Source organism: Drosophila hydei, unplaced genomic scaffold, assembly GCF_003285905.1.
Source record: "Drosophila hydei strain 15085-1641.00,03,60 unplaced genomic scaffold, DhydRS2 tig00008119-arrow-pilon, whole genome shotgun sequence".
NCBI lineage: Eukaryota > Metazoa > Arthropoda > Insecta > Diptera > Drosophilidae > Drosophila > Drosophila hydei.
The window spans coordinates 3,935,970-3,951,253 of record NW_022045830.1 but is presented as its reverse complement, the minus strand read 5'-3'; the positions used below and the strand labels follow the sequence as shown (position 1 = coordinate 3,951,253).

Below are 15,284 nucleotides of genomic sequence, written 5' to 3'. Positions count from 1 at the left end.
TGGTTTTGTGCACACTGCGTCGGTCTATTGAAACCAGAGACTTTAAATTTGGAAATTCGGAGCTCGCGTTGCCAACCCAAGATCAAACAGATATAGTAGAAATGACTACGCCCCATTGGGCACATGGCATATCGAGTATACTATATTGTTGCTAAAGTCTTGGAGACTCTTTTCTGTGGATCTAAAGCAGTTAACTTACAGCAGACTCCCAGCTGGCTCCTTGCTAACTCCTCCACCAAGCGAGACTCAACTGTCTTAGGACCAAGCATTAATGTTACTTGTTTGCTATTTGATCTTAGCCAAGCTAAAATAAATATTAGAAGAATTGATCAAGAGCTCAAAGAACCTGAGTTCTCAATCAATTTTTCAATATTTATCCATAACAAAAATAAACTTCAGCTGTCAAAAGCTCTTCTATTTTGGGAATACAAACTGTTTAGTAAGTTTGATTAAAAGTTTGCTTACTAATTAACTGACTGCTTTACAGCTAAGGCCATAAAGATTGAGCAACATATGGAGAAGGCTTGCAGCACAGCCAATTTATGCCAAGCCAAGCACGAAGAGTAGCAGTAAATGTTGCCAGCTATAAACATATTAAATATTGAAGTCAAATATCCATAAACAAAGTTCCTTGCTTGATTATATACTCACTAATTCGGTTCTTCTAAAGGCTACCCGTTTTTAGCCTCTCTCTTATGCATCTAACGATCCTTTATCCTTGGCGCGCATCTATTCGCTGTGTTGCCTCAAATGCAGCTGCAACAAGTGGCCAGCAGCGTCGCCCTGGCTCGGCCCTCGCACCCGCTCTTTGTCGAGGTGCCATAAATCCACATGTGGTTGTAAAGTGTCTACTAATTTCTGTACGTTTCTTTCCACTCTCTCCTCTCTCTCCCCCTCCCTTTCTTTTCTTTCAACTGTCACTCGATCGCTGCCCCCTTTGGCCCCTGCTCTGGATGCGTGGCTGGGGCCACCTAATTTCACATGAACATGTTAATGTTTACACGCGTACCGCGATTTTTATGTGCGCGCCCCCGCCGCGGATCGTCAGCTCCAGTGCGACGAGTAGCCAACCAACGGCGTCTTGAGCTTATCTCCAGCCGATCGCCGAGTCGAGCCGAGCCGACGATCGCACACTCGAGAGCCGAGCAGTCGGCAGGCGCAGATCAGTCGCAGTTTGCTTGTCAGTCGCGTCGCGTCGCCTCGCCAGCTGTGTGGGTGTCTGTCCAAGTCTCTGGGTGATCCGTGCATCTCTAACTGTAGCTGTATCTGTATCTATAACTGTATCTGTATCTCGAGCTTTGTATCTTTGAGGAAAGCCGCGCAGCCGTCGGCAAACTGTTGAGCGAAATGAGCGCCGATTCGAATGCGGAACGCGCCAAGCCCGTGGAGACTTTGGTCCTGGCCAACTATGCACTGAAGGCCGAGCAGAAACGCGCCGCCGGCCAAGGTGGACGCAAGGAGGATGAGCGCATCACCAGCGCCGTCATGAAGGTCCTGGAGGGTTACGACTGGAATCTGGTGCAGGCCTCTGCCAAGTAAGTCAAGTTAGCTGATCAACTGGAAATTTTGTTTTTAGATCTAGTTTGGAGACCCAAAAAATTATGCCTGAATTTATGATATTTGAAACACTTATATAAAATCCTTTATTTCTGATCAAAATTATTTTTTTTTATAAAATATTTTTATGGCAATTTAAGCTTTAAGTCTGAAGTTTTAGCTAACTACATTTTTAGATTCAAAATTTCAAGATTTCGAGACTCAAGATTTCATGATCATTTATCGATCATGTATATCGATAAATATCTATATCTCTATAAATCTATATCGATACAACAGTAACTAGTGATCACACTTGATCAACAAGTTCTTGGGTCTTTTGAGCTCATAATCTCTCAAGTGTAACTTCCTCAAAAGCTTTACAATTGATAAGATAATCGTCATAATCGATATGGCTATAATTCCTTGACAGACTTTCCGCTTCCACTGACAACGAATTGAATTGGGTTTTTATATTACAGTCAGCAGGAAGATCGATTGGCTAAGTTGTGTATAATCTTAATTTCACAAAAAATGCTAGCAAATTTAAATATTGGAATAGTTTTTCTAGACTTATTAAAGTGAGTAAAATCAGAAGGCTTTCTATTGCTCTAATACAGCTATCAGAGTGTTTCACATCATTCAGAATATTATTTGGTATATTGAAGAATAAATGGAGTGTTTCATATGAAAGTTACTTTAATGTATGGTATTTCTTATCTGATTATTTTATTATAGCGGTCTCAAAGAATGTTTGAACTACAATAATATGATTCATATAAGAATTATTTGTTAGGCTTTTGAGCAAAGAAAACTAGGAACTGTGTTAATAAGGATATATAATATATCAAATGTATCCATTCCAGCTATTCCAGATATTATACGATATTTATTTCTTATCGTCCAGATATATATCTAAGATATATTTAAAATATATATAAATCTATTAAATATATATTATATATTCAAAAATCTTTAGACTTATCCACATGTATGAAGGAAGAAGAAGTTTTAAGAAGTTTCACTATTGTTCAGTAGCAAATTGAAAATCTATAAAAACTTTAAAGAGAAACCTTTTCAGCACAAATTGACTTATATTCGATTATGTCTTAGTTTAAGCCGCCAGAAACATGTCCTAGTTCATGTGGCCCAAGCGGTTTCTATAGTGGAAGTCTTGTGATGTGGATAACCTGGAATCGAAGCATTTATGAATGACTAAGCGTGGCGCTCTTCTCGTCGCTGATTAGCACAATTTTATGAGCTTGCGGTTGTTATTGTTGTTGTTTTTTTATTTAAATGGATAAACAAACTTGGCGAACCGCAAAGGCAAAAAGTGTAAAAGAAGAAACGAAACGTTTGGGAATACGTTGGCATATGTAAATATGTGAACTGAATTTACACATCTTAACACATGGTAGTAGCTCACATACATACACTTATATATATATATATATATATATATATATCTATAGGGTTCAGTTGGTATAGAAAATACAGTGAAAACGGGGGAGCAGACGAAACACGTTCAAAATGAAGACGACAAATCAATTCAGGCATAAAAAGCGAATAAATATGTTTTTAGCATAAAGATGTTAACTGCTAACAAGCTGCCCAGACAGCCAGGGGGAGGAGCAGGAGGGGACGAGTAGGGGCTGCCCCCTTTGGGGCTGTGCAGGTGTAGACGTGTGTGAAAATAATGCCAAATCCAGTGGAAGCACACGATTCGAGACAGTCGCAGTTGTCACTTGAAGCCGAATGACAAATGTGGCAAGTGCAACAAGCCAAGTCGCTGGCGCCAACGCGAGTCGTGAGAAAGACCTGGCGGCCTTCTCTCTCTGATCCCTGTGCTCCTGTGTAACGGTCAACAGCAGCACCAGCAGCACCAGCAGCACCACCAGCAGCGCTCTTTGAGTATTTGCCGAGCATTTATCAGCTGGCAACTCGTATGATTAGCTGCCACACCACACTCTCGACAGGCTGCATAAATATGTGGCCTAATGAGACGAGAGAAGAAGAAGATTGTGTAATAAAGACTAGGATTAGATTGCCGATTGTCCTACAAGTATCTGAGGTACTATAAAGGCGCTAACTTTGCTCTAATTACCGAGCATTCGACGTAGCGACAGTCCACTGTAATTTTGGTCGCTTATCAGCTACGTGCGCTCAGCTGGTCGCAAACAAGCAACATCCTTGGACTACGTGTTGTGTTTATTGTTGCAAAAGCGCAATCGCTGTCAAGAACACGTGTGTGTTTGCACAAGGATATGACGAGTAGGAGGCGGGCAACCCGTTGCCTTTATCTGCGCTACGTAACGGCTGCGCTTAGAGCTCCTCTGCCAGTCCCCAAGCCAGAGCCAGACCCAACCCCTCAACTACGGCCCGACTCTGTTTATCTACGCCTGCTTGCTTTTGCTTTAAGTCGCTTTAAAAAAAAGCCCATGCAGGGTCGTATAGGCCCAAGGGGGTAGGGCGCAGCTCTATGTACTTATGAGGGAATTATATGTTTGCGGTAGCAAATACTTGTTCAGAAGTATCCAATGTCATACTACATAGGCTATAAGTTATAGAAGGTCTTAATGAACCTTTTGCTAACTGCTTAAATATATAACTGGGATCTTAGCTAGATTTAATCTGATTTGTAGACCAAAAGATTTTTGTGTTTAAGGAAAAGTTAAGAGCAAACATATTTAAGGAAATATACATCAAAACTTGATTAGTAAAAATAATAAAAAATATTTCAGATTTGTCTATTTTCTTGTGACTATTTTTACTGCCTATCGTTTGATTATTTTGGACGAAAATAATTTTTTTGAATACTTAATGCTTGTTTATGATGCGAACCTGAAATGCAAGTGTTATAAAACGACAAACAGGTAGATAAAATAATATCGTTATTAAAAGACTCAGATGTGATCTTTGCCGCTGCCGCAGCCGCAGCTCAACTTTTATAGCGCCTCGAGCGCAAACCACAAACTCGTGTGTCCAAAAATTGTTCATAGCGTGAATCACCACAAAAAAAGGTGATTTGAACCTAAGCATATTAGAAATAAAATATCAGAAAAAAAAATAATAATAGTAGAAATAAATGTGACAAACACTTGAGAAGCTCGATGATTGGCGCTTGCCTTTATCATCGCAAATCGCAAGTCGCGAGTCGCGAGTCGCAATTTCGCTTGCCCTGCCTCTGCCTGACTACTAACCCAGCCCCTGCCCTCGTAGGCATAACTTTATTGTCGCTTTCCGCGCTCTTTAAATATGTATATATATTTATAAATATATTTATATCATATCGCATATCACCCCATGCACCCCATTTGTAGCATTTGAACCCCTTTTTGAGGGAATAGCTTTAATTTCTTCACTTTTTATGCGCGTCTCTAAGTGTATTTACACGACGATTAGATAAGAGGACTTCGGTTATGCTTCGGCGGCGACGTTATAAATAATTTATTGCTTATCTGCCTTCGTTGAGTTATCAAAGCAGCCAACTACCACCAGGTGGGGTGTCCGCCGGGCACTGATATCATCGTGGACTAAGTTTCTTTTCCTTTGCTTTTTCTTTTGCTTTTCCTTTTTTTCTTGTTTTTTTTGTTTATTTTTTTAGTTTTTTTTTTGGGGTGCGCTTAGCCGCCCAGTCAATTTACATGCACAACATACGGATCTCGCCTAAACCAACATTTCAGACTCGCATGTGAGCCAAAAATGGGGCGTGTCCAACGCGACCAATCAATCCACACAACATTGACACATATCACGTCAAAAACGTTGTTCACATAACACAAAATTTTGAATAGACATATTTAGTTACGCGAAGCTTGGGAAACTCTTTGCTGATGAAACGCCTAAGAATGTGATGGGAAATTAAATTAGAAAAAAAATGATAAATTTATTTGCTCTCGCGAGAGACTAGTTGCTAAGAGTTGGTCTTTCATCTCTAAGGCTAAGCTAAGCTTATTCATTTGTTTTTTTATATAAAATGATAATTTTAATATATTTTCCACTTTCTCTTCAAAAATATATGAACTTAAAACATTTTTTCATTTTTCATTTTGTTACTCTAAATATGATCAAAAATTTTTGTTTTGCAAGCCAAATTGTATTTTTTCGTTTAGATTCAAAGCAAAAAAATAGTGAAATATTTTTGGTCTTTAGCAAAGTTTTTCGATCTCCGTTCTGCTCACTTTGGACAAGCAAAAAGTGAAAGGGAAATATGTTTTCAATCGTATAAACAATACACAGCTGTTTCAATAGCTGTACATTCGATTTTCATGGCAGTCTTTGGCCGCTTGCGTCCAGAGTGCGGGTCCTGGCGCTGCTGACAGGGAACTCCTGTTGCCAGGACCCGACTCGCTGTCTATTTGGACAACAACAATAGCGCCAGCCAGACACACGTACGGCTTACAAGATAAATATTGATTTTGCGGCTGTTGTAGGTGCTGGTGGATGCGGGTGCTGCGATTGCTCCAACTGGTATGAGTGGTGTGGTTGGGTGGTGCTCTGCTCTGGTCTGATGCCGTTGGCCGTTGGCCGTTGCTTAGCTTCTTTGCGGTACTCATAACCGCAACGGCCCTGCCTAAACTTTTGGAGCCCACATTCACTCGGTCTGGCAGCCGAGCAGAGCTCCCCAGTGTTTCGGCTCTTCAGTTTTGCCAGCTTTCAGGTACCCAAATTGTTTGCAAGTAAATTTACAAAATGTTGCCCTAACACACACACAGACACACATACGTTCATATCCTTATGGCATCTCACGCCAGCAACACTTTGTCGTGTTGTTTGGTTTTTGCTCGCCGCGTGGGTTGCTTGCCAAAATGGCCGCCAGGGGCTGTGTCGGCGGTTTTATGACCAGAGACCAGGCACAGGTGCGTGACAATGGGATCTGGGAGCTGGTAATAAACGCCCACACGCACACAGATTGCTGGGATTTGAATGTAAAGCCAGCCGCTGCACAGCGGCAAATGAAGTGGAATATCGAGTTGACAAGCGACTCATTTTAACATATACACACACACATACACATTCACATTGTCTATATATATATGTTTTATTTGCTTTTTAAAATTTCATAAAATGCTTAACACCAAAAATGTGAGCATAAAAATTGGAGCACCTATTTTGTCCGAAAATGCAAGCAAATTGACAGCTGGAAAGGGTAAAGGGTGAAGCATTTGATGTCCTTCTGGTGTGTGTATGTGTGTATATGTGTGTGTGTGTGCCATTCTACTAGCATCTAATATTGGCCATGTCGCAGTTCTTGGGTGACATGAACATATGCTGCTCAAGTGCCAACACGACGTGGTTTCAAGCATTTTGGGCGACAAAACTGCAAAGCAAAGTTCAATTTAAGCAATTTCCGACCTATATAGACTAACCAAAAGCTATATATATCTGCTACACTGTCTTACAAGAAATGTCTATGCAGTGAAACGGATATTCGAATAAAATAATAACAAATAAAATAACAATTTTAATATTTAATATTTAATATTTAATATTTAATATTTATTATTCATTATTATTATTCATTGTCATTGTCATTGTCATTGTCATTGTCATTGTCATTGTCATTGTCATTGTCATTGTCATTGTCATTATCATTGACATTGTCATTGTCATTGTCATTGTCATTGTCATTGTCATCATTTTTATTTTTATTTTTATTTTCAATATCTTACTCATTATCATTATCTTTAATATAATCATTATTATTATAATTAACAATAACATTTACATTATATTTAACACTACCATTAACATTAGCATTACCATTACCGTTGACATTCATATTAGAAAAGTCCAACAGTTCCCAATTGAAAGTCTGTTGGTGTTGGCTAGTGCTTTTTAGGCAGCAGGACATTTCGAAAGGCAAACAACAATGTCAGAGACATATCAAGCCATATCGCATATCATCGATGCTGTGTACTCCTTCAAATAATTGAAAGCAACAACAGCAGCAGCAACAAGAGCAACAACAACTAGCAGAGCATTTAACAAGTTTGCTTCGGTTTCGGTCCGAACTCGGGCACTTAAAGTGTCGCTCTTCATTGCGTAGTTGTGAGTGGCAGACCGAGAGTGCTTAACCCCCCAACTCCCCCTCTCCATCCCCCTCTTACCCTGCGATCCGACCCCCATTGAAAGTGTATTCTATGCGTGCCCTGGTCACTGATGGTCGCATCCTCTTGGGCGGCTCTTGCCGCGGCTCAAGTGCGTCGTCGACGACTGGCTGTAAAAATAAATTGACTTGGAAATTGAAAAACAAGCAGCGAAAAAGCGGGCCTTCAACTGTGCAGCAGGACGAGGAGATCTGAGGCAACGGCGAATATACGCGCCATGCTTCATATGAAAAGTAAAAGCTTTCGGAATTGCGTATAAGGCTGAAAATATTGGATGCCAAGCTAATGATATGGAAAGTTCAAGGTTCGCAAAAACATAAAATAAATGAAAAATGCAGCTTCGAGAGAAATTTATATTTTTAAATGCTGTGGAAAATTTCATATGCACTGACATATTCTCAGGAAATTTTCTTCAAAATATCTAACAATATTTCAGCTCTGTGTGATATTTAAATTGTGTTATTTAAAATTCGCTTTTTGATTGATTTTCAATTGTGTTTTTTGGAAAATTTAATTCAGAGTTTTCCTCTAAATTTAGCTTATACTGAGAAATGCAATTTCAATTTAATTTAAGGCGTAGGATTTCAAGGAAATCTAGCTGAAATTTGAATTGTTATTTTATTTTTTTAGCTATTTCAGAGGAATTTGGGTTAAAGTCGGCTGCTGCTGCTGCTGTGGATGTTGATGTTGCTGCGGCTGCGGCTGTTGCTCCTTTCAGCTGTTGCGCCTGCAGTTCCTTCCGCAACCTGCCCCAAATAAGACGACATTATTCTTAGAATGCCGCTCAATGTCAATAGCAAGATGCGAGGCCGCAGTCACATCACAAACAGCAGCAGCAACAGCCACTACGAGACCTTGAATGTGGTTGCGGTTGTTGCTTTTTTTGTTGCTGCTGCTGCTGCTGCTGGCTCTTGTCACAACAAAAGCTGAGTAAACTTCAAATGCGCATCGCGCTTGCAACTCTCACGGTAGCTGTAGCTGTAGCTGTGTGTGTGCGTTTGCGGAGGGGCAGGCAGATGAGTCGTCATGCAACTGTTCAACTATTGCCTTATCAGCTTATCAGTGGCTCGCAATGTTTGACCAACTTGATATTTTTTCGACTGTTTTCGTTTTCGAGCGAAATAAAAACGAGCAAATAGACAGATGGGGAGAGCAGGGCTGGAGTAGGGGTGCGGGGTGTGGGGCCAGCATCCGTTCGGCATTTGAATGTGGCGCAAAAGTGTTTAAAAAAAGTGAGAAATATTCCAACAAAATAAAAAGTGTCGTAAAAGCGGCGCTGGCTGCGTGGGAAATTGATGGGCAGCGCTGCCTAAGCAAACACAAGCAACTGCAGTCGCGGGCGTCGTCGGCGTCGGCTGCGACGTTGCTGTCGACTGCAATTTGTTGACACGCATTTTTTTGTTGTATCTGTAAGATACAATTCATATTTGTTGAACTTGTGAAAATCGCTGTGAGACGTTGCTAATTGGCTGCATTTGTAGTCGCATTGGTTTTTCTTTACGCTCGCTTACAAATTGAATAGTGAAAAGAGTGGAAAATGGAAAATGTAAATTGTGTATTTACAGTAAATATTTGGGCTTGAATAATTTTCAATTTGTTTGCGTGTAGCTGTGTGTGTGCGTGTGTGTGCTTTAATAACAAAAGCAGCAAATGGTCCATTGCTGATAAAAAAGATGCAGCAACAACAACTTTGGCATGTGCAACAACAAACGGAAAAAAAATTGCTCATTTTTCATATGCAGCGCGCAGCTAACGGGCCACTTGAAGATATCACTTAATGAGATTTGCGCATCTCCAAATGCAACAACAATAAAGACAAGAACAACAACAAGAACAGCAACAAGAGCAAAACATAATGAAGACGTGCTCGAGTTGCCAAGTGCTCGGAACTGGCGTTGGGAGCAACTTTTGCTGCAAAACGAACATCACTTGATTCTGATTAGCGTGCTGTCAAGCGTGAGAGCTGACTACACACACACACACACACATACATGCACTTGTTGTGCGTCATTTTTGACGGGTTGCAAGGGGAAGGTGGGAGCGCGTCTGGGGGGCGCGACGATACCAGCTACAGATAAGCAGCTTCCCGCCTGCCATCTCCCGCCCAGCTGCCGCTTCACTCTGCCCGTCGCTCACTCGTTGTCCAACTGAACCGCCATTTGGCCTCCGGTCTGCGCGTTTTTAATCGCTTAATAAGCTCCAACTCGAGCTCGAGTTGTTGTAATTAAGCCCAGGCAGTGCGCAGCAGCATGGCACAGAGGATGTGAGCAGCCCTAAGCACACATATACATATGAACTCTTATACACACACACACACACACACACACATAGAAACACTGTTGCTCTGCACCTCAGCAACAGTTACTCAACTCTTTTTTGTTTTGCTTAAAGCTGATTTCAAACGTATTGAACAAATTTCCATAAAGGCAAAAGTTTAAAAAGAATTTTTTATGAGAGTTAAATTTCAATAAGGATTATATATACTTTCATATGTGTGTGTGTCTATAAAAATGTATATAGATATATATCTACATCTTCTGGTATTATGATTAACCACTTTGTTGTATTTACTTTTATGAAAACTTTCTTTGAAACGGATCGAAAATAAGGCTGTTGTGTAGAAGTTTGGCTTAGTTATATTTTATTTTTATTTTTATCCTTAATTATCTTTTGTAATTGTAATCCAATCAAGTACTAGAGTTTTATATGAACAGGTGTAAGACTAGACTTGCTATTGTTCCGCGTAGGTGAAGCATTTGGCCCCTAAATGAGGGGCAAACTTGAGTACTAGCTGATTTGATTAGCTCAGTGTGAAGAGTCTTTTTCGACTTCTTTTGCTTTTAAATTAAATGGCTTCTCCATTGTTTCTCTTTAACAATATGATGGAGTAAACAGACTCTGAAAGGCCTGTGATGAGTATAGCTATTATACATTTTCAGCTCCTACTTAGTTCAGGCCAAAGTTAAGAGAAAACCATGTTATACCAAGATATCTTAAAGGCAGATGAATTGATGAAACAGACTGACTTAGTTAGTTTAGTTAAGCGTCATAGCCAGAAGTTAAATTCAACTTTACGGTATTTACTCTACCATGTGCAGTATATTATCTTGAGAACGCTCTCTCAAAGATAATTTAAATTTAACATTCTTCGCTTTCAATCACGAATCTCTTACTGTATTAAATTGGAATGCGAAGTGGTTCAAGTTTTAATGTAAATAAAATAAACTCAAATTGAAGAACTGTTATTTTACTTAACTAGCTACAAAGGCAGCTCATTTATTCAGAGTAAGAACTCGCATAAATATTCGGCAACGTTGCCTACTTTCGCTTAGTTAAAATAATGTTTATTTACCACTTGGCTGGGAGTTGCTCTCTGTTGGACTTGGACTTTTATTTTGTGCTCTGTTTACTCATTGAATTGCTTTGATTAAAGCCAAGAACTGTGCCAGCCGAGCCGCAAAATGCTGTTAGGCACAAATTTGCACCTGTGTAGATACAGCACACACACACACCCCCACACTACTCACACACACTGTGCTCTAGCTGAAAGCAACGACAATCGAAATTCATTGCCTCAGCTAGTAAAATCTGTTGCCAGCTCATGTTTATTTAGGATAAATAATTCAATATACATGAAACGAGCACACTATATAAAAGTAATCCGTGCAGAGGCAACCTATATCCAACGCCCACCTGTCACGCCTATGTCTTTGATTGAATTTGTTTCGGAAAGTATCTTTTATATTCACTTTTTCTCTCTTGTTTTTTTTTTTGTTTTGCCTAACATGCTAAATCGCAATGGCGCTTACACATGTCGTGCGTGACAGACTAGTAGATACTTTAGATACTTTACTATTATTGGTATAGTATGAAATTCGAATGTGTTATAATATTATATTGAATAGAGTTTGAAAAATATTTTTAATATAAGCCAAAACTTACTGCATGGTGAGGCATATTTATGGAACTTAACTACACATTTTAAAATATATAAAAAAAATTTGAAATTTATTTTAGTCTTTGAAAATTGTTAAACTTGTTTTGGAAAGGATTTAGGATTAGGATTTATTGGATTGTAAAAAACCTTAAATATCACTTTTGAAATATCATTACTTTTGAATATTCAAAATGGGGAAAATATAAAAATTTATATAAACTATCGAGTCTTTATATATGATTTTTTAGATACATATAAATTTGAGCAAGAAAAACTAATAGATACAAAAATGTTTGTTGGCTTCTATAATTTATTTGAATACAACCACATATATGACTATATACATATATAAATTTATATATAAATATATATACAAATATAAGCACATTTGTGTGCAAACTGGTATATAAAGTATATGCTCATGCGTGCATAAGTTTGCTTTGGTAAAAGTGAATTAAGCTTTGTCACCAATTTTTGCACAGGACTCGTCTGTTCGTGAAGTTATACTCAAAGAGAAGGAGAGAGAATTCGTGTGGCAAACCATATATTTCTTAATTTTGTTGTTATGCTGCCCGAGTGACACGAAAGGCCAACAAATTGTAGTTTCTTGTACAATCGATATAGGTCATGTTAGCCATCAAGCCAAATGACAGCCAATTGCACATTTCGAATCTTTTGATAGAATTCATTTGATTTCAATTCCCCTCACAATTTGAATAGGTTTCTATAGACGGCAGATGATAACAAAGCATTGACAATAAATTTCATTTGTATTTGGCTATATATACTGTGTGATTCGTTTCTATTTAAGCTTTTTGGCATTGCTATGACTCCAGCAGCCATTTGCAGACATTGCAATCCTGTGGTTCCTTTTCAGGTTGTTGTTGTCGTTCCTTTTTATATACTTGTAACAAAAGGTATATTGGCTACTTCTAGCTCATTGAGTGTGTATATATATATATACATATATATATATAAATAATTATTATTCCATCTGCCTGTCAGTAGTTGTGAGTGTATTTGATATATGATCCATCTTTGGCATTTCCTCTTCTCCTTACTTACTTTTGGGTATAGCCTAGTCCAGCACTCCCCACAATCTTGTTCTCTCTTGTTGGTTTTTTTTGTTTGTTTGAGTCAATATAAAGTTCTTGCTGCAATCTAGAAGTTTGTTAGCCTTGGGCGCAGCTTCTGTTGCTTTCCCCTGACAAATAAAAGTTTTAATTGCAATTTATAGTTTGACATAATTCGCGAATTTCCCATCGCCAACGGCGGCCGCCACCGACGGAAAACACTTTTCCAAAGCAATTTTTTGTTCTTGTTGTTGTTTGTTTCTCGTGTAATTAATGTCAAGTAAATGTGAAGCACTTGCACTTGCCAAAAACAAAAGCTTTTTATAAAATATGCCATTTAAACTCATTTCACTTTTTGCATCTTTCTTGAACTTTTCAGAGCGCCCTCCGATCGCAAGAAGGAGCACATCAAGCGACCTATGAATGCTTTCATGGTCTGGGCCCAAGCAGCACGGCGCGTCATGTCCAAGCAATATCCACATCTGCAAAACTCTGAGCTGAGCAAGTCGCTGGGCAAACTGTGGAAGTGAGTATCAAGCAGAGGGAACTGTGATAGACTAGACAACTAAAATCAAAGATGTTTTTGCTGATCGCCCTTTGAACTCATGCTCATATCTTAGGTAGCGCCCAGTGGCAACTCCACAGCTTTGCTATTCGCATTTCAGCTGCAATTAAATATGACAATTTTCATAAATATATATACATTTATATATGCGTGTGTTTGATAGATGTCGGCGTCGTCTTCACATTGTTTGTAAGAACAAATCGGTTTCGAAATTAAAATCTCACAGTTCAGCGGGTGCGCGATAAGAGCGTCGAAATGTCGAGAATGCGCTGATAAGGGTGCAGAGCCAAAGCATCCGCCTTGAGTTAATTAGAAGGCCGCTCGGCCTGTCACTGGGCGACCAATTTGTAGACCAATAAATAAGCGAACATTTGTCTGGAAGTGGCCATAAATTAAAGCGCTGATTGCGCATTCCCTTTGCCCCTCTCTCTTTCGCAGAAATCTGAAGGATAGCGATAAGAAGCCGTTCATGGAATTTGCCGAGAAGCTGCGTATGACGCACAAACAGGAGCATCCCGACTACAAATACCAGCCACGCCGCAAAAAGGCTCGTCTCATGCCCCAATCGGAGGCAGCTAACACAGCAGCAACAGTTGCTGCTACGCCAGCAACAGCTGCAGCAGGAGCAGCCGCAACAGCAACGACATCAACTGCGCGACGCAGCTCCAGCGGCCATGCACCACAGCGTCGCACGAGCAAAGCCAACAGCAACTGCGCCAGCTCTAGCTTGTGCACCACCAATAACAGCAGCAGCAACAGCAACGCCACCACCAACACCACCGACGTCTTCAGCAATGAGGCATTCATGAAGTCGCTGAACAGCGCCTGCGCAGCCAGCCTGCTGGAGCAGGGCCTTGCGCTGGGCAGCGAAACAGAGCGCGGTCTGCTCGACTCGCCGTGCTCGACGGCCAGCTCGATGTCATCGCTGACGCCGCCGGCCACGCCCTACACGGGTGTGGCCAAGCAGCCGACGGCTAACAGTCTGCTGCTGCGCCAGCTAAGCGAGCCGAGCAGCGGCAACAACAATGACTACGGCGTGCTTCTCGACGCGGGTCGGGAATACGTTGCTCTGGGCGAGCTGAACTACACTACGCAGAATGGAAACGGAGTGGGCGTGGGCGTGGGCGGTGTACAGGAGATGGACTTTCTGGAGAATATCAGCGGCTATGGCTATGGCACGCGTGGCAGCTACACCAACTACGGCTACAACGGTGGCAACTTTCCAGCTGCCGCTGCGGCAACAGCGTCACACGCCAATGGAGCGCTAAATTACTTGGGCAAGCCGGCGGCAGTCGACATTGATCCCAAGGAAATGGACCAGTATCTTATGGATCAAATGCTGCCCCTAACGCAACAGCATATGCCAACCGCGCCCGCCGCTGTGGCCGCACACTCGCCGCCGCTTAACTCATCCGCCTCGCTGTCTTCGGCCTGCTCCAGCGCCAGCTCCCAGCCCGTCGAATGCCTGGCCTCCCCTAGCGCATACTACGACCATATGAGCTACCCGACTCAGGCAGCGACTAATAATATTGGCTATGCACACTATGTGCCTGAATCCCCACAGCAGCAGCAGCAGCAGCAGCAACAGCAGCAGCAGCAGCAACATGAGCAACAGCAACAGCTGTCGCAGCAGCAGCAACAACAACAACACCATCTTTGGGGCACTTATGTGAATCCCTAAGCTACTTCATTTGCTGCTGACCTTTACGGGAGCAGTCCATGGCTTTCGTTTATTGCTTTATTGTGTGTGTGTGCAATCGCCAGAGCATGTTGTGCAATTTAAGCTAATCGCAGCGATTCTCGTTTATGGCCAAATTGTAGATGCAGCCTCCAATGGCCATCATTGATGAATGCACAAGCGATGCTCGACATTCATAGCACTATTTACGAGCATTCCCACTTGCAAATCGTTACCATTGTGCCATGACAGTTTTGGGGGCGAAAAAAATTGATATGAAAATGGCATTGGCTACCATTTTCGTTAGCCAAATTGGGGTAGGGGGGACAGAGGAGTTTATTATTATTGAATCGATGGCTTGGCTTTCTTTTGAGTTACATTCGGA

At 40.9% G+C, this 15,284-nt stretch overlaps 1 protein-coding gene across 1 annotated transcript; it reads left to right on the top strand.

Moving 5' to 3' along the window:
* Positions 1-1,185: 1,185 nt before the first annotated feature.
* Positions 1,186-15,228, top strand: LOC111597845 (transcription factor SOX-4). The gene is made up of 3 exons (XM_023312754.2): positions 1,186-1,535; positions 13,036-13,182; positions 13,660-15,228. Exons 1-3 carry the CDS (start codon positions 1,348-1,350, stop codon positions 14,900-14,902), a joined length of 1,578 nt encoding a protein of 525 aa, XP_023168522.1. The 5' UTR covers positions 1,186-1,347; the 3' UTR covers positions 14,903-15,228.
* Positions 15,229-15,284: the final 56 nt, after the last annotated feature.